The sequence below is a fragment of the Cannabis sativa genome, chromosome 6 (assembly GCF_029168945.1).
Source record: "Cannabis sativa cultivar Pink pepper isolate KNU-18-1 chromosome 6, ASM2916894v1, whole genome shotgun sequence".
Taxonomy (NCBI): domain Eukaryota; kingdom Viridiplantae; phylum Streptophyta; class Magnoliopsida; order Rosales; family Cannabaceae; genus Cannabis; species Cannabis sativa.
Window position 1 is genome coordinate 10,463,254 of NC_083606.1, and position 27,524 is coordinate 10,490,777.

Consider the following 27,524-nt stretch of genomic DNA (forward strand, 5'->3'; position numbering starts at 1 on the left):
TTGTGGAAGAATAAGCTTTATCACTTTTTCTTTCGTGGATATTAAAGATGCCAAGAAAAATGATGTATCCCGTATCCACAAGTTTCAGCCGTTTACATTAACTACTTCAAAACAATTATTACTTGATAGTGATAACAAGAGCATTGCTAATAGGTATCAGTCGTGCTTAGCACTTTCTTGACATGTTGCGTTGCGATTGGCTAGCTATACTCGCTAAAAACTATTATATTAAATTATGTAGGACCTAATACTTAATTAGACCAATAATAATATTAACATAGGAGGTGCTAGACACTACTGGTGCCCTTTAACATTTCTCTTATAGCAAGTATCCCTACTCATGCAAATAAGTGATAGTGATGTAAAAATAAAATATAGTTTATTTTATAAAAAAATTACTTATTTTATTATTTAATTTTAGTTAGCTTGATTATTTGTATTAAATGATTTACATATTATTCTTAATTTATTATTAAATTTTATATTTATATTCACAATATTATTATTTTATATTTCTAATAAATTATTAGATGAGACATATTAAAAAACAATAATCTAATTTTTGAAGTTATCTAATTGGAAAAAGTGATTTGAGATTGTTTTACTGCCACTTGAAGACTTTGCTTACTATAACAAAAGAATTTTAGCATAGGCATAAAAGAATTATAAAAACAATACTACATTTGGGCAAAAAAAGCTTTCATCACAGCAATGGCGAGTGTGGCACCGAAGACTGTGATTGCAGACAGTGGCGGACCCAAAATTTAAATTGAGGTGGGGCCACACTTTTTTTTTATAAGTGAGGGGTGTATTTTTTTTTTTTTTTCTACCTTGCATAACATGTTAAAAATTAATAGAAATTTATATTTTAGTATTAAATAGTAAAATAAAAATATTAAAGTAAACATGATTTTATTGGGATTAGAACTCATAACCTCCTTTACATGTATGAAATGACTTTACACTTATTTTATGTGTATAAATATCACTTTTATTTATAAATATATGTTGTAACTAATTAAAATGCATGTATATTTTTTTTTCAATTTTTTTTTTCAGGATAAGCGACTGTCCCACCTCGCCTTTATGTGGGTCCGCCCCTGATTACATACGGTGATGGAACAATTAAGGAAGCAATAAAAGCAACATTCAAGTCTCACTTTTATTTTAGTTTTTTTTGTCAATATTTTATTTATTTATTTATTTTTTAATAAAAAAAAAAGTAATTTAAAGAAGGAAGACTTAATTTGATATAGACACCTACATAATAGGTAATTTGTGCACTCATAAGTCATAAAAAAAATATCTCTATAGTATGGGAACAAAACTAATGTCACTACAACCTAAAATAACTATAACCTAACCTAAAATAAAACTAGTAAATGGGAATCTCAAAACATAGATCTAATAATAGTAAATAATAAATAAAACCCATATGTTTTGACTCTTCAAATGTTACTGTAATTTTGTTCTTTTTTTGCAGGAAAATGTTAGTATACTTTGATATCTCTTTCTTGCTTATGGGAAGGCAAGAAAAATATACAAATAATTTATTTATGCAAATGTCACCCAAATCTAAAACAATCAAATTCAAACCTTATTTAGTATATATTATTAAAATACATGGAAAACCAAAAATTACAAAACAAAATTAACACCCAGGACGCATAAAAGAAAACAACAAAAATGCTCAGTTTAATGAACAAATTTCATTTAATATCCAATATTGACAAATTCTGAATTTTGTAGTAATCTGGGCCCTCATTTCGATGCACTCCATTTATAAAATCCACAGACATGTTCCTGCTAGAAAAGCTTTTTAGCTTTGTTAGATATTGAACACCAGATGGAAGCTGCTCCATTAGTGGGCAAGAACTAATGATCAGTGCTGTAAGAAGAGGCAATGTTCCTCTATCTATCTTCATCATCTTCAACTCTGGCAAATTTATTAAGCAGAGCTCATTGAGCTTTGGAAAACCACCTTCCTCAAAGTGTAGTTCCTCTCCTTCATATGAATTATCATACAATCGAAGCCACATTAGATTGGGCAAGTCTTTCAGATATTTAAGTGGATTCACTGTCAATTTTGAACTACATAAAATGAACGACTCTAAATTGGTGAGATCTGACACCCAATGCGGGAACTTGTTTAATCGACCAGACAATTCAATTGACTCCAACAAAAGAGGAGGAGATGATGAAATTGGTTCCAAATCTAGAAACTCATCAGCATCTTTAGTATACAAATACAAATATTCAAGGTGACTCAACTTCTTCGCTACAACAGCACAAATAGCTTTAGAAGATTCTTTAGTCACATTAGTCACACCCAAATTCTTCAACTTGCTCAAATTCTCCAATTCCTTTGTGAAACCAACTATGTCATGTTGCAATTCAACAAATTCTAGCATTTCTAGATTCTCCAAATTACCAAATCCTTCTTGTATCTTCACCCCAAACAAATCACCTGGCCTCTCAGGTAAGTCCTTCATACGACAAACAAAAAGATTATGAAGATTGCAAAGCTTATTTATCTCCATTGGCAGCTCATGCACGAGGGTATTCCAGAGATTCAAAGTACGTAGATACTGAAGCTTACCGATGGATTTCGGAAGCTTATCTATTTGGGTACCCTTGAGATTCAAGCATTGTAGATTATGTAGCTTACCAATGGACTCTGGAAGAACTTTAATTTTTGAAAAGCTCAAATCCAACAACCTCAGGTGGAACAATTTTTCTATTTCCTTGGGAAGATAATCAAGAGTTGCATCGTCAATGACCAACACTTTCAGAAGCTTTAGATTTTGAAACAAAGCCATCAAAAAATACTTACCATTCCACTGCTCATCGTCATTGAAGTTCTTAAGAAAGATCGAGCGAACGGTTGTGCATTGTTGAATTGTTTTTATAACAGTTTTTGGTATGCTTCTGTGGATTGACAAGCGGCGAGGTTTGTTTTCCTCAAATTCCAATTTGTTTTTGTTCAAAATTTGACAAAAACATAAATCCTTTACCTTTAATAGGATGAACTCATGCATCAAATCATGAACTTTGCACCCTTTCCCTCTTCCACGCCTCATCTCAATCGAAACTAAACTTCTCTCGGCAAGCTCATTCAAGTATCTTTCAGCTTCTTCTTTTAATGATTTTCCTTCTCTTACTTTAACAAAACCCTCAGAAATCCATAGGTGACATAATCTTCCTTTCGGAAGTGAATAATCTTCTGGAAAAATTCCAAAATACAATAAGCAAGATTTGAGGTGGAAAGGCAAATCAACATAGCTGAGAGAGAGAATTTCAAAAATTCCTACGAGTTGAGGATTCGTTTTGAACTCAAAATTAATATCATCAAGAACTTTTTTCCATTCAGATTGAACCTTCTTTTTTCTCGATAGTAAACCAGCTATGGCCCCTATTGCAAGTGGCAAGCCTTGACATTTTTTGAGAATCTCGTAAGATAATTTTACTAACTCTTCAGGACAACAACCATTAAACTCGTGTCTAAATGCTTTTTTAGAAAATAGCTCAAAAGCCATTTTATGAGACCAAATTTCCAACCTTTGGATATCGTCGCAGGGGGCTACTGTTTCATTTCGTGTTGTGATAATAACCCTACTTCCATTATCATTACTAGGCAAAGCATATTTCATCTTTTCCCAAAAACCTCTATCCCAAACATCATCAAAAATAATCACATACCTTTTTGTCTCCAAATTTTGCCATAGCGGTGTAATTAAATCTTGGATCATCGTATCATAGTCTAAAGATGTAGATTCAACTGTTAGGCCAATCTGTTTCATCGTGTTCTTCAATGAAATCATCAAGTCATACGATTTAGACACAGTGATCCAAGCATGGCAATCAAATTTGTGTTTCACCTCATCATAGACTTTCTTAACAAGAGTAGTCTTGCCAATTCCTCCTTGGCCTACCACTGATATAATCATACGTGCAGACATTCCTTCCACCAAAGAGCTTTTCAGTTTCTTCTGAGCCAAAGGAACATCCAAGTATTCATCATATTGCCCAACAAAATGAGAACCAAGTCGTGTGTCTTGCTCTTTTATGCACGAATTTTCACTAGTTGACCCTTGTACTCTCTGTAGAGAGTGACCCAAGGCGAATCCTTGGCCTGTATCTTTGATTCTCCGTAAAGATAAGTTAATGTCTTGAATATGTGAAGACAAAGGATAACGGGACTTCAAAGCTTTGATTCGGCCACCTATGTTGTAAAAAAAGCCAATGAAACCACTCTTGTCAGCAGTGCCCTGCGCCAAATGCCATCTGTATTCATCAACAACATCCTCTATACGATCAGCTTGTTCTCTGAGCTGTTTCAACCAGACTTTCACAGCATTACTGGTTAGTTCCCTTTCATCTGTGTCTTTGAAAAGAGATTGAATGATCTCTAGTTCTTTCTTTAAGCTTTCTACTTCTTTATGGACACTCTTTAAGGACTTAACTTCGTCTTTAAGTAGCTGAATCAAGCTCTCGATAACTGGAGTCAAGAACGTCTCAGCCATTTTCTTCTTTGATTTATAACATAACTCCCCTTTGAAAGAGCAGCAGAAAAATAATTCCTCTTATTATTAAAGAATTATTTCAGCACAAAATTGTGAAAATTAAATAAATGAAAGAACTATTTGAAGAAAAAGAAAATAGTTACCTGTAGAATAAGCAGAGTGAATAGTCCTTTATCAGTGAATATTGAAGAAATAACTCAAACTTGGCAAAGAAAAGAAAAATAAGATAGTAAAGAAGATTATGGATATCCAGAAGGAGAAAAGGAAATGAAGGCTTGGATTTTTCTCTTTTTTCTTTTCTAAAGTTGATCCCACAGTCAACGTTTTTTAAGAGTTGGTGGGCAAAGAAACAACTAGCTGAGTGTGTAACAGCTAGATGACATAAACAACTAGCTAGCTATAATAATTGTAGTGTACAATTTTCGTTATTGTAGGGTAAACATTTGAATAATATGGAGAATTGCTAACCTATATCTATGTCCTCTAGTCTGGTCTCATTTTGTCAAACTCATCAATACATACAACAACACTATCTGCCAAAACCATGTCTCCTTCAAATTTGAATCTCACTACCCCATATCGCCTTTAGATTAGCTTTTTCCAACATAAATAGAGTTAATCAAAACTTTAGAGGTAATAAAAATAACTTAGTAAACAATTCACTTGTGAATGGTCAATCATCCCCAGCTCTATCAAAACTCTTTTTTTGTATCATGAATTATAATTTATAATAACAAAAGAGAGAAATTACCTTCTAAATCAGCGAGTCAAATATAATTCTTTTGCTAAATTTTAAGATGCTAAGAAAAGTGTCTCTAATTGTCATGCAAAGCAAAGAGAGAATGTTCAATTTAAGTAACGGCATGAGATTTATGATTCATACCCTAAACATAATAGCATCAAAAACCAAGTTTTTTCATACTGACTGCTGGCTGGCTGGTCTCAAGATTCTCCTGAATTCAGAAACTTCCTTTCAATGAGTTGAAAATTCTTTTGACCTTTTAAAGAAACCTTACAAACAATAATAGTTACAGAGAGAATAACATAAAAATTAAGGGAGATATTTGTTTCATCATTCTGTTCATTACAACAAACACTTTGCCGCAAAAACCTAGTGGTACTATATATCTCCTCTAATGGCACAATTAAATTATTCATTTAATGTTCAATATTGGCAAATGCTGAATTTTGGAGTAATCAGGACCTTCACTTGGCTTCATTTGATCCATAAAATCCATTGACATGCTCCGGCTAATAAATTCTTTTAGCTTTGGTAGATATTGAATACCAGAGGGAAGCCCCTCCATTAATGGGCAAGAATTTATGTACAATGTTGTAAGAAGAGGCAATGCTCCTCTATCTATCTTCATCAACTTCAAATTTGGCAAACATATTAAGTGCAACTCGTTGAGCTTTGGAAAACATCCTTCTTCAAAGTGTAGTTGGTCTCCTTCATATGAATTGTCACGCAATCGAAGACTTATTAGATTAGGCAAGTCTTTCAGATATTTAAGTGGATTCACTGTCGATTTTGAGCCATATAAAATGAATGCCTCTAAATTAGTGAGATGTGAAACCCAATGAGGAAACTTGTTTAATAGACCAGACAACTGAAGCACCTCCAACAAAGGAGGAGGAGATGATGAAATTGGTTCCAAATCTAGGAACTCCTCAGCATCATTAGTATCCAAATTCAAATATTTAAGGTGACTCAACTTCTTGGCTACAACACCACAAACAGCTCTAGAAGATTCTTTAGTCACATTCGTCACACCCAAACTCTTCAACTTGCTCAAATTCTCCAATTCCTTTGTGAAACCAACCACGTCTTGATGCAATTCAACAACTTTTAGCTCTTCTAAATTCTCCAAATTACCAAATCCTTCTTGTATCTTCACCCCAAACAAATCACCTGACCTCCCAGGTAAGTCCTTCATACGCGAAGCAAAAAGACTTTTAAGATTGCAAAGCTTATTTATCTCCTTTGGTAGCTCATGTAAGAGGGTATTGTGGAGATTCAAAGTAAGTAGATTGTGAAGCTTGCCTAAGGATTTTGGAAGCTTATCAACCTGGGTATCCTTGAGATTCAAGTGTTGTAGATTATGTAGCTTACCAATGGACTCAGGAAGAGCTTTAATTTTTGAAAAGCTCAAATCTAACAACCTCAGGTGGAACAATGTACCCACTTCCTTGGGAACATAATCAAGAGTTTCATCGTTTATGGCCAACACTTTCAAAAGCTTTAAACTTTTAAACAAAGCAACCAAAAAATCTTTACCACTCCATTGGTCATCGTCATTAAAGTTCTGAAGAAAGATTGAGCGAATGGTTGTGCATTGTTGAATTGTTTTTATAACAGATTTTGGTATGCTTCCATGGATTGACAAGCGACGAGGTTTGTTTTCCTCAAATTCCGATTTCTTAGTTGTCAAAATTTGACAAAAACATAAATCCTTTACCTTTAATAGGATGAACTCGTGCATCAAATCATGAACCTTGCACCCTCTCACTCTTCCACCCATCATCTCAATCGAAACTAAACTTCTCTCCGCAAGCTCATTCAAGTATCCTTCGGCTTCTTCCTCTAATGATTTTCCTTCCCTTGCTTGAACAAAACCCTCAGAAATCCATAATTGACACAATTTGAGTTTCTGAATCAAATAATCTTCGGGAAAAATGGCAAAATACATTAAGCAAGATTTGAGGTGGTAAGGCAAATCAAGATAACTAAGAGAGAGAATTTCAAAAATTCTTACGAGTTGAGGATTTGTATTGAGCTCAAAATCAATATCATGAAGAACTTTTTTCCATTCAGATTGGATTTTCTTTTTTCTCGATAGTAAACCAGCTATGGCCCCTATTGCAAGGGGCAAGCCTTGACATTTTTTGAGAATCACATGAGATAATTTCACTAACTCTTCAGGGCAACAACCCTTAAACTCCTGTCTAAATGCCTTTTTACAAAATAGCTCAAAAGCCATATTATGAGACCAAGTTTCCAACCTTTGAATAGCATCATCACTTGGGGAAACATTTTCATTTCGTGTTGTGATAATAACCCTACTTCCATTATCACTACTAGGCAAAGCATGTTTCATCTTTTCCCAAAAACCTCTATCCCAAACATCATCAAAAATAATTACATACCTTTTTGTCTCCAGATGTTGCCGGAGCGGTGTAATTAATTCTTGGATCATTGTATCATAATCTAAAGATGTGGATTCAGCTCTTAGGCCAATCTGTTTCATCGTGTTCTTCAATGAAATCATCAAGTCATACGATTTGGACACAGTGATCCAAGCACGGCAATCAAATTTGTGTTTCACCTCATCATAGACTTTCTTAACAAGAGTAGTCTTGCCAATTCCTCCTTGGCCAACCACTGATATAATCATACGTGCAGACATTCCTTCCACCAAAGAGCTTTTCAGTTTCTTCTGAGCCAAAGGAACATCCAAGTATTCGTCATCTTGCTCAACAAAATGAGAACCAAGTCGTGTGTCTTGCTCTTCTGTGCACGAATTTTCGCTAGTTGAACCTTGTACTCTCTGTAGAGAATGACCCAAGGCGAATCCTTGGCCCGCATCTTTGATTCTTCGTAAAGATCGGTTAATGTCTTTAATATGCGAAGCTAAAGGATAACGGGACTTCAAAGCTTTGATTCGACCACCTATTTTGCAGAAAAATCCAATGAATCCACTCTTGTCAGTTGCACCTTGTGCTAGATGCCATCGATATTCATCAACAACATCCTCTATATGATCAGCTTGTTCTCTGAGCTGTTTCATCCAGATTTTCACAGCATTACTGGTTAACTCCCTCTCATCTGTGTCTTTGAAAAGAGACTGAATGATCTCTAGTTCTTTCTTAAGGCTTTCGACTTCATTATGGACACCCTTCAAGGATCTAACTTCTTCTTTAAGTAGACAAATCAAACTCTGAATAACTGGTGTTAAGAACGACTCAGCCATTTTTCTTCTTGGCTTTACAATATAATTCCCCTACTTATCAACAAATTATTTCAGTACAAAATTATTAAAAAGAAATATATGTGTGTGTATATATAGGGAAGAAGTAAAAGGTACCTGTAAAATAAGCAGAGAGCTTTTTCAGTGAATATTGAAGAAATAACTTGAAATGAGAAAGAAAGCTGTAGCTTGTCAAACTTGGCAGATGTAAGAACATAACTAAGATAGTAAAGAAGATGAAGGATCTCCAAAGGTTAGGTATGGAAAAGAAAACAAAGGTAAGCTTGGTTTTTTCTCTTGTCCTTTTCTTATCTAAATATTTGATCTTATTGAACGATTTTAAAGTGGTTGATTGATTCAAACAAAACCAATTTAGAATTAATACAGTAATCAATATTGTGGGATAATGTCCCACATGCAACTAAACGTAGGATAACTCAAATATTGAACCATATATAATGGGGCTACACTTGTACACATTATCCGCACATATACACTTATCACCAATTTGTAAACAAGATATTATATGGGAAAGAAATAATAATTGAAATTATTTCATATATTTAAAATTTAAAATCAATAGATATATATTTTTAAATAAATATTATTTTTTCGTTGTATAAATATCAAAATATTAACTTTTCTGAATTTAAAATATAGATTTTTTTTTTGAAGTAATAAAATATATCTTTTTAATTTATATATCTGTTTTAAAACTTTTAAAAGAAGTTCAGAATCAGATAATTATTATTTTTTTAACCAAAATTAAAATAATTTATAATTTTAATATATTGATTAAATATAAAAATAATTTTAATTAATTAGTTTTTTTTTTAAAAAAAAATATTAAAACTTATGATGTATATATTTATAGGGTTCTTCTTATTTTATTGTATTCTAATTGGTTAAGTAATGAAAGTGAATAAAATTAAAATAAATAAATTGACTATCATACACGTATGAAGTGGTATTGTATAACAGTAAAAAATAACAAAGACAAACGAGTTAGTTATCATTATTGGAAATAATTTGAATAGGGAATCAAGTTGAAATAATTTTTGTTGGAAACAATGTAAATAGATGGGCAAATTACTCTAAGAAAATAAAAACTTGGCAAATTAAACCAAATGTAGGCTTTGTAAAGACTAGTTTGTGGAAAAATGATCTTCACAATTGACTTTAAGCTGAAGAAAGAAAACAAATATCTATTACTCTTTTTATATAAAAGATAAAGGGTGTCTACACATTTGGTACTCTGTGTTTTATTTAAATACAAGTTTGGTATCATGTATTTTTAATAATACTTATTTAGTATCTTTTATTTTAAAATCATACCTATTTGGTACCCTAAATTCAAATTTTTTTAATAAAATTTTATCAATACAATCAACAATTTAAAATTTCATTAATACCGAATTAAAATTTAATTATTTGATTACATATAACTGAGAATTGTTTGGTTAAATTGATAAAATTGTATTGATTAAACTTTACTTTAGGGTACCAAATATATACAATTTAAAAATATTAGGTACTAATTAAGTATTATTAAAACCACAGAGTACCAAATATGTTTTTCATAAAAACACAAGGTACTAAATAAGTATATTCCCAAAGATAAATTATAAAAAGATAAATAAAAGGGTGAGTTTAGAAAGAAAAAAAAAAAGCTTTTTAGGGAAATTTGAATTTATATACATACATTCGGTGTATATTAAATCTTTGAACACAAGCTTACTAAAATTAAAAAAAATAGACACTTTATATTCATACCCATTATATACTTCTCTCTTTTCTTCTATATTGATGGTAGTTCGATGGGGTCCAATAGTGGCCCGACTTATTTTTTTTTATTTTTTTTATGTTTTTGTACATAAAAAAAAAAAAAAAAAAAAAAATAGCATCAAGTGACCATCGGAGCACCATCGGACTACCATCGAACCACTATCGGACCACCATCAGACCATATCTACATTTATAGATGTTAAGCTCCATTTATTAAGCTCGTCAGGAAGGCATCGGGCCACCATCGACCACCATCAGACCCCATCGGACCATATCATCGGACTACCATCGGACCTTCGTCTTCAACCTTTACTCATTTTAACAACAAGATGACATCAGACCACTATCGGACCACCATCGGGCCAAACAAAAAAACTAGTTTTTTGTCCAAAACTCAAATCTGGCCATTTTTGATCCTAAATCTAACATCTACTCATAAATAATAAACATTAATCATATAATTTATTCTTTTGACAACATTGTCGATGGTGAAATCGTGGTTGATGAAGAAGTCGTTCGGTCCGCGGTGGTCATTGGGTTCGTGGGTCCTTGGGTATGTGGTCATGATGGTTGTGGAGAGAAGGTTTCAAGGTTGTAGGTGGTGGGTTGTGGGTCGATCGATTGTGTACTCCTCTGTGTGCGTGTTTACAGAGAGCGAGAGAATGAGAAGGGGGAAAGAGAGAGAGAGTGTGTGTGTGTGTGTGTGTGTGTGTGTGTGTGTGAGAGAGAGAGAGAGAGAGAGAGAGAGTTGTTCAAATGAGAGGGGTAGATTGGGGTTTTAGGAAAAAATGACATATTCTATCAATATTGAATAGTTTAGGTTTAGAAAAAAAAAAAAAAAAAAAAAAAAAAAAAAAAATTGGTCCAATAAATGCATAATTACTAAAATTTCCCTTAGGATTTTTGTTCTCCGAACTTTGACATGTACCAAATCATGCTCCCTGAACTTTGAAGACCGTTAAAAATTGCCCCTAAACTATTGAGATTGTTGGATTTAAGGACTTTTATCTAATTTTACTAAGAAAAAGCTAACATGGATAAAAATTCAGGAGGCATGATTTGGCACGTGTCAAAATTTCGAGAAGCATAATTTAGTAGATATCAAAGTCCGAAGAGCATGATTTAATTCATGAACAATCACCGAATTAGTTTAATTGAATAAAATTGGACAAAAATCCTTAAATCCAATAATCTCAATAGTTTATGGAGAATTTTTAACTGCCAGAAAAATTCAGAAGACATGATTTGGTACATGACAAAGTCCAAATGAACAAAAAAACCTAATTGGCCCAAAAAAAAAAAATACACATTTGATAAGCATGTCACTTCAGATTATTTTTTTTTTACAAGAATACATTTCCAGAGTTAATTCATATTTTTCTCTCTCTTCTCCTTTTCTTCTACTTCTCTTACGTTTGATAACAATTTATTGTAATGGATAATTCTTATTATTATCAAAGTGCCATCGTAATGTTACCATATTAACATGGCACAAACAATAACTAAATAATATTAGCATGATGAAAGAGAATAATACTGGTCTTCATATTGGGTGTTATTACCTTCATCTCAATAAAATTTTAAGTGTTAAGTCTGCTCTGAAAATAATAATAACTTTTATATTGAAAAATAGAACTACATTAACTAATTATTGAGTTCCCTTACGCCATGAGGTTAATTCAGATGGGATTAATTGTTCATTACATGCAAGCACAGCCTGTGCCATCAGTTTCCCAAGCCAAGCATGGTACAGCAATCCCCTGGCACCAAGCCCTGCAAACAGCCAATATTTGCAGCCCTTACTCTCACCGACAATGTCATCGACACAACCCAGAAGTGGAAGTGAGCCATGGGCAGTGAGTGGTGGCATTGCCCTCAGACCAGCCCGAGCTCCAGCGAAACTCCACTTATTTAAATCTGGATAAATGGCACATGCCTTGGGCAAAAGTTCATCCAAGGCTTGAGAGGATTCTGATGCAGAGACATTTGGAGAAGAGTTTCTTGATTTCCATTCCCATGTAGAGCCCATGTACAAACTTCGAGGCCCCTGGATAGCTAGCCAAGCATCTGAAAGTATGGAAGGGCCAGCCTCTGGATACTCTTCTCTGAAAGGTGAAATTTTTGGGGAAATAAACACTTAAGAATTGGAAGTATTGACATACCAAATGCCATCTATGTTACAGTATAAGATTTTAAGCTTTTAAGTTCGAGTGCTTGAATTTTTATTTTTTTGAAAAGGACAACAAAGGTCAATTGTTTAGACTGACCTCTTCCCAAGTTTATTAGGGAGCCCCACTTAAGGTGGAGGTAAACCGTGGTAACATGATAAACATAAGAAAAGTCCGAGTGCTTGAATTGATCTCAAACACTTGGGAAGTACAATCATTAACACTACACCCTCTATGCAGTCCAAGCAGTCAAGTTTGGGTGTAGAAAATGGAAAGGGGAAAGACAATCTATCAGATAACTTGATATCTGTAGAAAATAGTGATTCAAATTGTGTATCGATTTCATAAAATAATATATATTTATATACAAAGCTAGGAGACTAAATATCTACTAAATATCTAATTATTTTACAGCTAATATACATCTAATATCTAACACTCCCCCTCAAGCTGGAGCATAGATGTTAATCATGCCCAGCTTGTTACAAAGATAATCAACCCGCACCCCATTCAAAGCCTTTGTAAAAATATCTCCTAGTGTTCTTCGGTCTTCACATATCCTGTGGAGATCAGACCTTGTTGAATCTTCTCACGAACAAAATGACAATCAATCTCAATGTGCTTAGTTCGCTCGTGGAATACGGGATTTGAGGCAATATGAAGAGCAGCTTGATTATCACACCATAATTTTGCTGGAATAGAAGTCTTAAACCCGAATTCATTCAAAAGCTGATAAATCCATATTACCTCACACACAGACTGGGCCATAGCTCTATATTCTGATTCAGCATTGGATCTAGATACAACATTTTGTTTCGTACTCTTCCAAGAGACCAGATTGCCCCCAACAAATACACAATATCCTGAAGTGGATCGTCTATCTACTTTGGAGCCTGCCCAATCTGCATCAGAAAAACACTCAATCTGGGTATGTCCATGATCCTTGTAAACTATACCTCGTCCTGGTGCTCCTTTCAAGTAACATAAAATTTTCTCTAATGCTGTCCAATGATGAATTGTTGGAGAAGACATGAACTGACTGATAACACTAACCAGGAATGCAATATCTGGACGAGTCACAGTTAAATAATTCAACTTTCCAACTAACCTGCGATATTTCTCAGGATCTTCAAATGGTTTCCCATCACGTGTAAGATGCACAGCTGGATTCATTGGAGCATTACAAGGTTTTGCTCCCAATTTTCCTGTCTCAGTTAGCAAATCAAGTACATACTTTCCTTGAGACAGAAAAATACCTTGTTTACTCCGAGTAACTTCAATCCCCAAGAAATACTTGAGCTCCCCTAAATCTTTCGTGTTGAACTGGGTGTGAATGAAAGACTTAAGGGATGAGACACCTTCAGTATCGTTTCCAGTAATAACGATGTCATCAACGTACACCACTAACAAAATGATACCAGCAGTTGATCTTTTATAAAACACAGAATGATCTGACTTACTTTTCAATAAACCAAACTTCTCAACAGCCTGACTAAATTTACCAAACCAAGCACGAGGGCTTTGTTTCAATCCATATAAACATTTGCGAAGATGACAAACTCGCCCTAACTCCCCCTGAGCAACAAACCCAGGAGGTTGCTCCATATATACTTCTTCCTCAAGATCTCCATGAAGAAAAGCATTTTTAATATTAAGCTGATGCAAAGGCCAATGATGAATAGCTGCCAGGGAAATGAACAGTCGAACAGATGTGAGTTTAGCAACAGGAGAAAAAGTATCACAATAGTCCACTCCATAGGTTTGAGCATAACCCTTGGCAACAAGACGGGCCTTTAAGCGAGCAATTGTGCCGTCTGGATTGCATTTAACCGTAAACACCCATTTGCACCCGATGGCCTGTTTTACGGAAGGTAAATCAACCAAGACCCAAGTACCATTCGCAACCAAAGCATTCATATCTTCTATCATTGCAGCAAGCCAACCAGGATGAGACATCGCTTCACAAACAGTTTTAGGAATAGTGATAGAATCAAGAGAAACAATAAAAGAGCAAGAAGAAGAGGAGAGATGATTATAAGACACAAAAGAAGAAATAGGAAAAGTACATTGGCGTTTACCTTTACGTAGTGCAATGGGAAGATCATTTGGGATTTCCGGATCTGATGACGAAGATGCAGGTGCAGGACATGAAACAGGAGGTGGAGGAGGGGGGCGCCTGGTGTACACTATAGGAGGCCGAGGGAGTGGTGGAGGTGGTAGAGGTGGTGGAGGTGGTGGAGGTGTAGACATTGTGGGGGTGACGACCGAGGCAGGTGAAGGAACAAGAGACCCGCCAGAACATGTATCAGGCGCAGAGGATGTGACAGAATAAACCAACAAATCATCATCCTCCTCCTGACTAGTAGAAGTAGTGGAAGATGAAAAATAAGGTGTATTTTTTACAAAGGTAACATCAATAGAAACAAGATATTTGTTGAGATCAGGACAATAACACTTATACCCTTTCTGAAGACGAGAATAACCAAGAAAGACACACTTTAGTGCCTTATGGTCTAATTTGGTGACAGATGGGCGGACAACGCGAGCAAAACAAACACTGCCAAATACTCGCGGAGCAACTGGAAATAATGACTTATTAGGAAAAAGAACTTTAAATGGAATTTCACCATTAAGAACAGAGGATGGCATGCGATTAATAAGAAAGCATGCCGTGGAAACTGCATCGACCCAAAAAGGTTTAGGCACTTTCATTTGAAACAAGAGAGCACGTGCAGTTTCAAGAAGATGTCTGTTTTTACGTTCTGCAACACCATTTTGAGGTGTCGTATCAACACAAGAAGTTTCATGAAGCATGCCATTAGAGGTCATATAAGATTGAAATTGAGCAGACGTGTACTCTTTGGCATTATCACTTCTCAAAGTACGAATAGATACATTAAATTGAGTTTGAATCTCAGCACAAAAAGCACAGAATATAGAAAACAACTCAGAACGATTTTTCATTAAATATAACCAAGTTACACGAGAATAATCATCCACAAAAGTAACAAAATACCTGAATCCAGGTTGAGACAAAATAGGAGAAAGACCCCAAACATTAGAATGAACTAACTCAAAGGGAATACTAGCACGTTTATTGACGCGAGGACTCAAACTAACACGATGATGTTTGGCAAACTGACATGACTCGCAATCTAATGAAGATAAACTACTATATTGGGGACAGAGTTTCTTAAGCAAAGGAAGGGATGGATGACCTAAACAACAATGACCCTCAAAAGCGGAAGCAACACTCGAACAAGTAATAGAGGTTGGCGGAAGTGGGTCAAGAACATACAAGCCACCAGATTCATGTCCTTTACCAATAATCTTCTTCGTCATAAGATCCTGAAACAAACAATGATCAGGAAAGAATGAGATGCAACAATTTAAATTACGAGTGAGTTGACTAACAGAAAGCAAATTAAAGGACAAATCTGGTAAGTGTAAGACTGATGACAAAGATAGCGTAGGTGTAGGAACAATAGTGCCAGATCCAAGAACAGAAGCTGTTGACCCATCAGCTAAGGTGACAACAGAAGTGGGACTGTGAGACTGAAAAGTGGAAAAGAGACGGGAATTACCTGTCATATGATCTGTGGCACCAGAATCAATGACCCATTTTGAGGATTTGGAAAGAAGGCATGCATTAGAGTTACCTGAATCAGCAATTGCAGTGACAGAAGAAGATGAAGACTTAAGTGTTTCCTGATACCTTGAGAACTTGGCGAATTCATCAGCAGAAATAAGGACCGATTTGTCAAATGCATCACTAATGCTTGCAATATTGGCAGAGTGTTTTTGTCGATTCTTAAACTGTAACTTCCTACAGTCAAACTTGGTGTGGCCTGGTTTCTTACAATAATTGCACATGATGCTCCCAGAATTTGGTGTGCGGTTATCAGGTCCTTGTGAATTACCTCCTTTAAATCCACTTGGAGTAGAGTTTCTTTCCGGTGCAGAATTATTACGACTCACCAAGGCGCTATTAAGAGGAGTTGAAGAGGTAGTCTCTGTGCGAAGAACACGAGTAAACACATCTTGTAAAGAGGAGACATCAGAACCAGAGAGAACTTGTGACTTTGCAGAGTCAAATTCAGATGAGAGTCCTGCAAGAAAACTCATAATAGCCATCTGTTCTCATTGGCGCTGTTGAACTTTTACATCAGGACTAAAGGGTAATAGCACATTAAGTTCTTCATACGTTTTCTTGAAAGCCATAAAATAATTCATAAGAGACTTATCTTGTTTCTCCGCGCGATAAAAAGCTTTGCAAACATCATATATGCGAGATATGTTATCTTTGCCAGAATACAAAAACTCCAAGCAATCGATTATTTCTTTAACCAATTCACAATGATTAATCAAACTAATTACCTCATTATCGATAGAATTTCGAATTTGAAGGAACAAGCGAGCATCCTCACGGAGCCATATTTTCCTTGAATCGTTTGTTTCTTCAGGAGGATCGTCAGTCAAGTGATCATCTTTGTCAATACTCCTCAAATACAGTCGAATCGTCTTACTCCATTCCAAATAATTCGAACCAATCAACTTATGGTCCGTGATTTTAGACATCACGGGAACAACATCAGAAACAACAACTGATTTTGAATCTAATCTTATCTTTGCCATAATCTCAAAAGCAAAAACAAAGGACAGGGAAAAAGAACAAAAGAACACCAAAGAATGAACACCCAAACACGAAGAAGACAAACAAATACCGAATTACAACCTAGAACAGATGCGAGTGGGCTTAGAAGAACCCAGTAAAGAATCGGCAAAAGAACGCCGTCGAAGGCGCCGTCACACGCGCCTCCACGCGTCGGTGCGTGGGAAGACGTGCAGAAACTTCAGGCGGCACGTGAGCCCCACGCGCGAGGAATCTGGCGACCGGACTTTGGGGTTTCGTAGATTGGCGGCTGGGCAACACGGCTGAGTGGGCGGTGAGAATAAATTCGCACTCCAAATAGGGTTTCCGAAAAACAACCCTAAACTCAAACCCTAATTTTTTTTTTTTTTTAAGAACCCTAATTTCGAATTTCGAATTTTGAATCACAATGCTCTGATACCATGTAGAAAATAGTGATTCAAATTGTGTATCGATTTCATAGAATAATACATATTTATATACAAAGCTAGGAGACTAAATATCTACTAAATATCTACTAAATATCTAATTCTTTTACAGGTAATATACATCTAATATCTAACAATATTGAATGATAGAAAAGCATAAAATAATTTTACCCAATATCATAGACAGCTTCAAGTGCGCAACACCTCTACATGTCCTTAGAGGAATCCTTCCAACAAGCTCAGGAAGCATGTCTGCTTTGGCGCCTAGACATATTATGACTCCCTTGTATTCCTCTAATATTACATTCATGCTAACTGCTGGTCTCAAGATTCCCCTGGATTAAGAAATTTTCCACCAATAAGTAGAGAATCGTTTTCACCTTTTATAAAAAAATAACACTCGTACAATTTAAATGATACAATTACCAATTGTATCCAATTGCACTGAGTCAGTGCCAAACTTCAGTAGGAATAATCCTAATTTTCTCTCATTTCATTCATTCATTACCCATTTGTGTAATAGTATTACATATTTATACTAACTAGACAATACTGACAATTACTAATTAGTCCCTATACCCTTTCATGTAACACTCCCCAACCATTCAAAATCACCTTGTCCGCAAGGTGGTAGAAAAAAAAACAACTAAAAACAAGCACAAATATAAAAATTAAAAACTAATTACAGCCCAAATATTCTTTTAATATTCAGCCCATTTCTTTCTAATTTTCTACTAAATTCTCAGCCCCAGTCCAAGCCCAAGATTCATAGGGCAAAGAGAGTCTCATGTCACTAATTACGCGCTGCTCTTCTACTTCTCCTTCGTCTTCTTTTGTTTTTTTTTTTAAAACAACAACCACTATCCTTGGAGTCGTGACCTCCATGTATTCTCAACAATTTGAAGCTTCATCCACACTCTCTCTAATGTAATTTTGCAATCCGGCACGAACATGCCTCTCTCCGCCCGCCAGTAACTGCCCTGCTCAGTCCATCGTCGATCAACTTTGCTCGTCGTCCTCGATCAAAGATCCTCCTCTGATCTTTCAGCGGCGTGTGAATCGATTCCCATGGTGAATCACCATTAACACCAAACACAATCTCACGTAGCTCCATTTTACGATCTGCAAACACTCCACTAGCATCACCTTCTTCTACGTACACGCAAGATGATCGGATCGCCCGATCAAGAGCTGGCGAGATTCTTGAATCCTCAATCTCCATTCGAGCAGAGAACTTTTCCTCTACCTCCGGCGAACTGCGATTCAACTTTGGTTGTGCTTTGCTGCCATCTCGAATGATATCCATATCGACAGCGATGTCTAAAGCTTCCTTAGGATCATCCAAATCCATCTTGCTTCTCATTGATTCAATAGGGGCATCAATGTGGTTATCGACCTCTGGAGAATCGGGTTGAGATGAGGAATCCAATAGTGCCTTTGTCGATGGGCAGTGGCGTTCAAATATGGCATCTAATTCCTTTAATTGAGCCTTGAAACGTTGCTCCATACGCAGTTCCATAGAACTCATCATGGATCTAACGAATTCAACAAGCTCTTCATCAGTCATAGTGCTGATCTCTCACTGAAATCTCTCTCTGAGATTCTCTCAATGAAAGCACCAATGATAATTACCAATTGTATCGAATTGCACTCTTCAAATCAGTGCCAAACTCCAATAGGAATAATCCTAATTTTCTCTCATTTCATTCATTCATTCATTACCCATTTGTGTAATAGTATTACATATTTATACTAACTAGACAATACTAACAATTACTAATTATTCCCTATACCCTTTCATGTAACATTAAACTAGCATAATAAGAACAACATTAAGGTAATAATAAAAGCCTTTTCTTAACTTAATTTTGCAACATATACTCAAATACCATATAAGAACAAGGTTAAGGAAATAGTAAAAGCATTATTTAGTTAATTTTCCATCATGTACAATTGTATTATGGGATTGTATTTACATGTTTTATTCTATGGTGGATTGTTGTTTTATGCTAATGTTATTAGTGTGTGATAGTGATAAGCCTTTTGACTGTTTGTGTGAGAATAACACTTATAAAATAGGTTGCCGCTGGTGTGAGCATAGCACTGCAGGATATATTTTTTTTTTGTTGCTTGTATGGGTTTACTTGCAGGTTATCCTATCATGGGTGAGTACAAATTATGATAAGAGATTGCCCTTGTTAGTGTTATTATTTTGTGACAGTGTTTGTTCTGTTCAATGTCTAGTCGTATCTGGACTTTTAGTCTGTTATATCTGCACTAACGTTTGTTTACGAGAGTCTCATTTAAGTGTTAGTTAGTGCCAGCTGGACTTATTTTGTGGATATATATATAGTCAGTTTCTGTTAGTAAAGGGTTATCCATTAAATCGTTCAGACAGTTATTTCGGTTGTTTTTAGAGAGATAGTCGTATCTTGTTTCTTGTGGTTGTGATTACAGGTTAGATCTTGGAGCTTGAGAGTGTTCATCAATGGCGGAATGATCTGAATCTGGAATTGTTGAGTTCAAACTGAAGGGATTTCAGTGTCATCTTCATCATCAGATCTGAAGGGATTTCAGATTGAAGACATGTTGAAGAGGAGCTCAGTTGCTGCACAAGGGATTGTGCATTAACAATCAGTGTTCTTGATTGTCGTTGGTAATTCATTACTATTTGCTGTAAAGGTTGTATTTGATTCCTTTAGAGAGAATTGGAAATTGTAATATGAACCTTTGATAAATAGTGGATGAATTTACCCTGGTTCGGGGAACCCAAGCACTAGTCGGCTGAGATGTGTTCTCAGTGCAGATGAAGCTTGTAAATTGATGTGTGATTTACAGCTTAAAGTTTAATTCTTGTTCATAACTCATATCTTGAAATCGATCAATCTAAAGATGTACAACTTGGTAACTTGAATCATTAAAATCTACTAGTTGCACTTTCAATTGGTATCAGAGCTTGAAATTTTATAAAAATTTGTGTTAGATCCTACTACTGTATAATTCTTGATCGTTGATTCTTGAATCAACCTTGACGATCGATTTTGTCGCAACTAACCTCCTCTGAGTTCTCTCTCAAAGAACTACAGAACATTTGTGTGTTTGTTTACCACTTCTGTGTGCAGGATGGAAATGTTTAGAGAAGGAGGTTCCACCTCGAGACCTCCTATGCTGGAAGGAGCCAATTATCCATACTGGAAAACCAAGATGCGTGCCTTCTTGAGAGCTGTTGATGAAAGAGTTTGGATGTCCATAGAAGAAGGGTGGTGGAAACCAACGATGATGGAGAATGAAATCGTCATACCCAAACCCATGAGTCAATGGACCACTGTTGAAATGGAAAGAGCGAATTTCAACTCAAAGGCTCTTCATGCCTTGTTTAATGCTGTCTCCACTAACCAGTTGAAGGTTATAGCCAATTGTGAAATTGCTAAGGAAGCATGGGAGAAGCTAAAGATTAAGAACGAGGGAACTGATGCTGTCAAGAAATCAAGGCTGCGTGCCTTGGCAAAGGCTTTCGAAAATCTCACCATGGAGGAGGATGAGTCTGTGGCTGAATTCCATGCAAAACTTTGTGACATCTCTAATGAATCATATACTCTGGGGAAAACTTACTCTAACTCGAAACTGGTTCGAAAAGTGCTTGGTGTCCTCCCCAGAAGATTCATGTCCAAAGTTACCTCTATCGAAGAAATGAGAAACATTGAGGAACTCGATCTTGACGAACTCATCGGGTCATTACAAAACTATGAGCTATCACTGTCTAGGTGGAAGAAAACCAAGAAACAAAAGGAGGTGGTGAAAGAAAAATCAGATGTTGGCATTGCACTTATTCACCAAGAAAACAAGAAACCTGTTCTGGAAGACTTAAATGGCATTACAGATGAAATTGTTGCCCTGTTAACAAGAAACTATGCAAAGTTCTTGAAAAAGAACTACAGGAAAAATTCACCAACTGACAAAGAAAATCTTCTCAAGAGAAACAAAGGAGTAAATTTCAAACCAGGACAAGCCTCAACTGATCAAAAGGGGCGAGGGATTAAGTGCAGAGAATGTGATGGATATGGTCATATTCAGGCCGAGTGTGCCAACACACTAAAAAAGAAAAAGGCCCTTGCAGCAACTTGGAGTGATAGTGATGAGGAAAAGAACTCCACAGCCAGTGAAGGATCAGATGAGGAAAAGCAGGTACTTGCATTCATGGCCCAAAGTCGTAATCCAGCTTGAATGCGAAGATGATGCGGCCTCCACCTCATCGAAGCGTACAAAGACAGTCGTCAACATGCTTATGAGGAAATGTTTGCACAATGGGAGTACATGACTAAACAGATTCGTGCCCTAAAGAACTCCCTAGAGCAAGTGGAGACTGAAAAAGGAAAGTTAGAAGACTCTGTCAAAAATCTCAACCGACTTCTTGATGAAAAGGAGAATGAGATCTACAAACTCACAGCTGATCTAATCCGAACCAAGCAAGCTTTACAGTTCATTCCCCCAGGCACTGCTGCCATCAATCAAACCCTACAGCTTCAGAAGCCCTATGGTGATCGAACTTCATTAGGATATAAGATGCTATATAAGCAAGGGAATGACTTGTCTGTTGAGCATTCCTTACCCTCCAATGTCAATTCATCAAAGAAGGAAGATGGGTCTCCTGACACCTCAATCACCATTAACGAATCTGACTCGTCTGAGAGGAGACAGGTTCCAACTGGACCCATCAAACTCAAATTTGAAGGAAGGAGGACTGATGCTGACAACCTCCCACAGAATGACAATTTCATTCCTACATGTCATTTTTGTAATAGGAGAGGTCACATTCGACCTAAGTGTTACAAATTGCAGAACTACTTGAAAGCCATGATCAATCGACCAAATAGTTTCCCTCCACCAAATAAGTCACATGGACGCAAACCTCGTCGAGAATGGAAAATAAAGTCCAAACTAAATCCTGATGTTGGTTTGGTTGCAAAGCTATCTCTGTCTGCCTTTGTTGAAGGTCAGTGGTACTTCGACAGTGGATGTTCGCGTCACATGACTGGAAATAAGAAATTGCTAGTTAACTTCAAAGATGAAAAAGGGGGATCTGTCACTTTTGGGGATGGCAACAAAGGACAGATTGCTGGGAGAGGTGATGTAAATGTGAATGGAGCAGCTCAACTGACTAATGTCTTATATGTGAGAGGACTCAAAGCAAATCTCATCAGCATCGGTCAATTGTGTGACGACAATCTCTCTGTAAGTTTCACTAAAACTCAATGTTTAGTTTCATCTGATGGGTGTGTTGTCTTAACAGGAAACAGAACTGTAGACCAGTGCTATGTTGTATGCAATACCATAGTGTGCAACAGGATCTTCTTGGACAAACCTGACTTATGGCACTACAGGCTGGGACACTTGAACTACAGAGATCTCCAAAGATTGGTGAAGCTTCAAGCTGTAAAGGGAATTCCTGACATGAAAGTTTCCAAGGAGAGAGTATGTGGTCCATGTCAGCTTGGAAAACAGCATAAGGCATCTCATCCCACAATTAATAGACTTCTCACCTCTCGTGTGTTGGAACTAATGCATGTTGACTTAATGGGGCCAATGCAGAATGAAAGTATCAGTGGGAAAAGATATGTAATGGTCTTGGTGGATGACTACTCTCGGTTTACCTGGGTTGAATTTCTTAGAGACAAGTCTGACACATTTGGATCATTCTCTGCCTTGATACTGAGATTGCAAACTGAGAAAGACTCCAAAGTTGGAAAAGTTTTTCGACTAAGAAGTGACCATGGAAAAGAGTTCGAAAATTCCATATTCTCAGAGTTCTGTAATGGCATGGGAATTCACCACGAGTTTTCAGCCCCAAAAACTCCTCAGCAGAATGGAGTTGTTGAACGAAAAAACAGAACTCTACAGGAAATGGCTCGGGTCATGATGCAGGCCAAAGATATTTCAAAACGATTTTGGGCTGAAGCTGTCAATACTGCCTGCTACGTGTGCAATAGAGTTCATCTTCGCACTGGTACCTCTCAAACTGCCTATGAGCTATGGAAAGGAAGACCACCTAACGTGAGCCACATGCATATTTTCGGATGTACGTGTTATGTCCTGAACGATCGGGATCACTTGACCAAGTTTGATCCCAGGAGTGATGAAGGAACATTTCTGGGGTACTCCACCAACAGTCGGGCTTACAGAGTATTCAACAAACGGACTCTCTCTGTAGTTGAATCAATGAATGTGAAATTTGATGATTTAGAAGGACATGAAGAAGTGTGGATCGAAGATGACTCTCCTGTTCTCTCAGGCTCTAGACCAGTCCTCACTAGACAGCCTCAAGTGTACCCTGACACTTCTACAGAGTCTCTAAATACAGCATCAGGCATATCAGGTGACAATCGAGCCAGTGCCAGTGGTCCAGGAAGAGGAAATGAAGTTGATAGTGCCCTGACCAACGAACCCCAACAAGTCAAAGTCCATAAAAACGGGCCCCCATCCTAGGTTGAGAAAGCTCATCCTCAGGCCACTGTCATAGGAAATCTGAATGATACCATGGTCACTAGACGTAAACTGCAGAATTTGTTAGCCTTTGCCTGCTATCTGTCACAGATTGAGCCGAAAAGTGTTCGAGATGCATTGTTAGATGAGTTCTGGTTGGCTGCCATGCAGGATGAAATGGGAAATTTCAAGAGACTGGGTGTCTGGATAATGGTCCCTCGACCAGATGGTGCAAATGTTATAGGGACAAAATGGTTGTTTAAAAACAAGTCTGATGAATTTGGGACAGTGACTCGAAATAAAGCACGACTTGTGGCTCAAGGATATAGTCAGGTCGAAGGCATCGACTTTGATGAAACATTTGCACCCGTGGCTCGATTAGAATCCATTCGGCTACTTCTTATCATTGCATGCTTTTTGAAGATCAAACTCTTTCAAATGGACGTCAAGACTGCATTTCTCAATGGGGTAATTCAAGAGGAAGTCTATGTCAAACAACCACAGGGGTTTGAAGATCCACATCATCCACACCATGTGTACAAGCTTAATAAAGCCTGACTGAAACAGGCCCCACGTGAGTGGTATGATAGACTCACCTCATTTCTCATCTCTCATGGCTTCACTCGAGGTACTGCAGATAGCACTCTATTCATTAAACATATTGACAAAGGAATTTTTGTTGCCCAAATATATGTGGATGATATCATTTTTGGCTCAACTTGTGATAATGAAGTCCAAACATTTGTCACTTTAATGACTAATGAGTTTGAAATGAGTTTAATAGGTGACCTTACTTTCTTTCTAGGACTCCAAATAAAACAACTAGATCATGGCACATTCATTTCACAGTCTAAATATGTCAAGTCTATGTTAGATAAGTTTGGATTCTCTCAGGTCAAGCATGCACACACACCAATAGGCACCACGTCCAAATTGTCACGAGATGAGTCTGGTGACCCTGTAGACCCCACTCTATACAGAAGTATGATAGGTGGCTTACTGTATCTCACAGCAAGTCGTCCTGATATATCCTTTAGTGTAGGTTTATGTGCCAGGTATCAAGCTAATCCTAAACAGTCTCATCTCTCTGCAGTCAAAAGAATTTTCAAATATCTAGCTGGGACAGTTAACTATGGTCTTTGGTATAGTTGTGACACGAATACCTCTTTGGTCGGATATAGTGACTCTGATTGGGCAGGATGTATAGATGATAGGAAAAGCAACCGGAAAAGCACTTCAGGGGGTTGCTTTTACATTGGGAATAACCTAGTCTCGTGGTATAGCAAAAAACAGCAGTCCATCTCCCTTTCCACTGCAGAAGCAGAATATATTGCGGCACGTGCACTCAATTGATATGGCTGAATAAAATGCTTACTGATTATGGGTATCCTCAACACACACTGACCATCTTTTGTGACAGTACAAGCGCCATAAACATCTCTAAAAACCCTGTGCAGCACTCTCGGACCAAACATATCGACATCAGGTACCACTTTATCCGAGAACTAGTTGAGTCAAATATGGTGTCAATATCTCATGTGCCCACAACAAATCAATTAGCAGATTTGTTCACTAAAGCTTTAGATACTCAAACTTTTACTCATTTAAGAACATGTATTGGTCTCTGTACAATCTAAACTGTTCTTAGTGTCATCTGATCAATCTATTTTGCCTATGAGTATGCGTGTATGTCACAGTTCTTCAGCAATGGTTCTTCTGTCCTTCCCCATCTACTATATACTACTTTGATTGTTACTACACTTGAATCTTCCCCAGTCAAAAAGGCTACCTCTTTCAGATGCAATGGGAAGAGCTCTCATACACGTTGTTCTAATAAGTAGTATGCTCCTTCTCTATTAGTTCTTGGTACTCAAAAAGGACGGCTACATCTCTGGAAGAGAGTGAAAGCCATGTCTGGGTACTAAAGCAAAAGCCAGAGTGATATAAAAAAAAAAAGGCTTCATAAAAACAAACAATACAAAAATTGTTATTCTCCTACTATCAGTTGTTGCTTTGTTGCGAGAGTGGTCCAGCTGAATTTCACTCTTCTTGGACCACATGAGATCACTGTTCACACACGAATGGAGATTCTATGTGTAGTGCTCTCGTAAGTTCCATTGTCGTTGGGGAAGGGGAATGATCTGTTGCTCAAGATGTGCAGTACGTGTGTTCTCAGAAACACTTTTCATTGATCAGCTGATATAATTTTTTTTTTCTTAAAAGTTGAGTATCTTGAAGTTTTTTTTTGTTATTTTTCTGTTTTGTCTAAGTGTGGGCTAAATGCAAATATTGTTGGTATATTTGTCACAATTCTGGTTTCTTTGATACACTCATTGCCTGATGACGTTGGTTTGTTTCGTTTAGTGTGCCGTATGATGTGGTAGTAAATATTCAATTTGGGCGCGTACGGTTTCTTTGGCAAAAATCAAATTTTAAAAAAAATCATCATCATTTTTTTGCCTGGTCAGTTGTGTCAGGGTGCCTATACTTAAGGCCTACGGAAAGTGATCAGTCTCACTTCTTCACTTTCCTCTCCGAAACCCTAAGCTCTGCCTCATCCAAATTCTTTCCTCTCTATCATGGAGAATATCACACCCATTGCAGTAACCCCTGTTGCTATGGTTGTTCCATCCATGGAGTCGACTGATGATCCTCCAGTGACTCCTACAGTCGCGTCTGGATTGCCTAATCCCTGTCGTGACATTGTCCTCTACCAGTCGGAGGTTGGTGGTTCTGCACATTTCCCGAGTTCAGAGTCAACCCTGTCTCATCCCTCACCTCCGGTCAGTCAGAAACCTCGTACGTTTCTAGGTAAGGCTCCTCCTATCTCTAAAAAGGTTCGTCCTTCACTTTCATCTCCTTCCCCACCTGTGTCCAAACGAGTCACTCGTTCTTCGTCGAGTCACCAGTCTCCCTCGAAACCTATAGGCCCTCCTCGTCCTCCATCTAAGGTCTCTATTCCTACCCGAACCAGTGAACGTGTTCAACCCAAAAGAAAATCCTCTGCTGACACCACGTATCATCCACCTGAAAAGAAATCCAAGAAAAAACCCACTCCAGTTGCCTCTACAGAGTCATCTCCCAAACGGTCGTCTAGAGGTTCTAAAAAGTCCAAACTTCCCAAAGTACCTATCTCAACTGTCGACCCAGCAACAGTACAATGCTTTGTTGATGCCTCTAAAGCCTCTGTCTATCAACGGTGGTTTGGCAGTCGTGAGCTTTGGTTCGAACAAGTGGTCATATTAGATGATTTTCCCTGAACTGCATGAGTTTTTAAAACTTAGGAAATGGGTCAACACGGTCACTAACTTGTCTGCTCCCCATCCCATATTAGTTCGAGAATTCTATGCCAATCTAGATAGAACTGTTATTGTTGAGGGTCATCCAGGGTGTGTGAGTGCCTTTGTTAGGGGTCATAGAGTTCCTTTTGGTCCTTCCACTATTGCGTCCTTATTGCAAGTTGAGTCCATCAGGAATCCATCATATGGGAAACACTTCAATCCAGATCAATCTTTGATGGG

General features: G+C 37.0%; 4 protein-coding genes across 5 annotated transcripts; 1 reads left to right on the forward strand and 3 right to left on the reverse strand.

Annotated features, from left to right (window-relative positions):
• Positions 1-1,438: 1,438 nt before the first annotated feature.
• Positions 1,439-5,315, reverse strand: LOC115725391 (disease resistance protein RPM1). 2 transcript variants are annotated; one of them, XM_030654902.2, is made up of 2 exons: positions 4,667-5,315; positions 1,439-4,552 (listed from the first exon to the last, which is right to left on the reverse strand). In XM_030654902.2, the coding sequence occupies exon 2, from the start codon at positions 4,521-4,523 to the stop codon at positions 1,710-1,712; it is 2,814 nt and encodes a 937-aa protein (XP_030510762.1). In that variant the 5' UTR covers positions 4,524-4,552; positions 4,667-5,315; the 3' UTR covers positions 1,439-1,709. The 2 variants fall into 2 exon arrangements, with proteins under 2 accessions (XP_030510762.1, XP_030510763.1); XM_030654903.2 differs by having other exon boundaries at positions 1,439-4,580.
• Positions 5,316-5,421: 106 nt separating this feature from the next.
• On the reverse strand, positions 5,422-8,899 carry LOC115695048 (disease resistance protein RPM1). Its single transcript, XM_061117039.1, has 2 exons — positions 8,609-8,899; positions 5,422-8,524 (listed from the first exon to the last, which is right to left on the reverse strand). The coding sequence occupies exon 2, from the start codon at positions 8,492-8,494 to the stop codon at positions 5,678-5,680; it is 2,817 nt and encodes a 938-aa protein (XP_060973022.1). The 5' UTR covers positions 8,495-8,524; positions 8,609-8,899; the 3' UTR covers positions 5,422-5,677.
• Positions 8,900-11,797: 2,898 nt separating this feature from the next.
• On the reverse strand, positions 11,798-12,700 carry LOC115724806 (uncharacterized). The gene is made up of 2 exons (XM_030654159.2): positions 12,544-12,700; positions 11,798-12,381 (listed from the first exon to the last, which is right to left on the reverse strand). The coding sequence occupies exon 2, from the start codon at positions 12,303-12,305 to the stop codon at positions 11,925-11,927; it is 381 nt and encodes a 126-aa protein (XP_030510019.1). The 5' UTR covers positions 12,306-12,381; positions 12,544-12,700; the 3' UTR covers positions 11,798-11,924.
• Positions 12,701-20,646: 7,946 nt separating this feature from the next.
• Positions 20,647-21,747, forward strand: LOC133039144 (uncharacterized). Its single transcript, XM_061117973.1, has one exon. The coding sequence runs from the start codon at positions 20,647-20,649 to the stop codon at positions 21,745-21,747; it is 1,101 nt and encodes a 366-aa protein (XP_060973956.1).
• Positions 21,748-27,524: the final 5,777 nt, after the last annotated feature.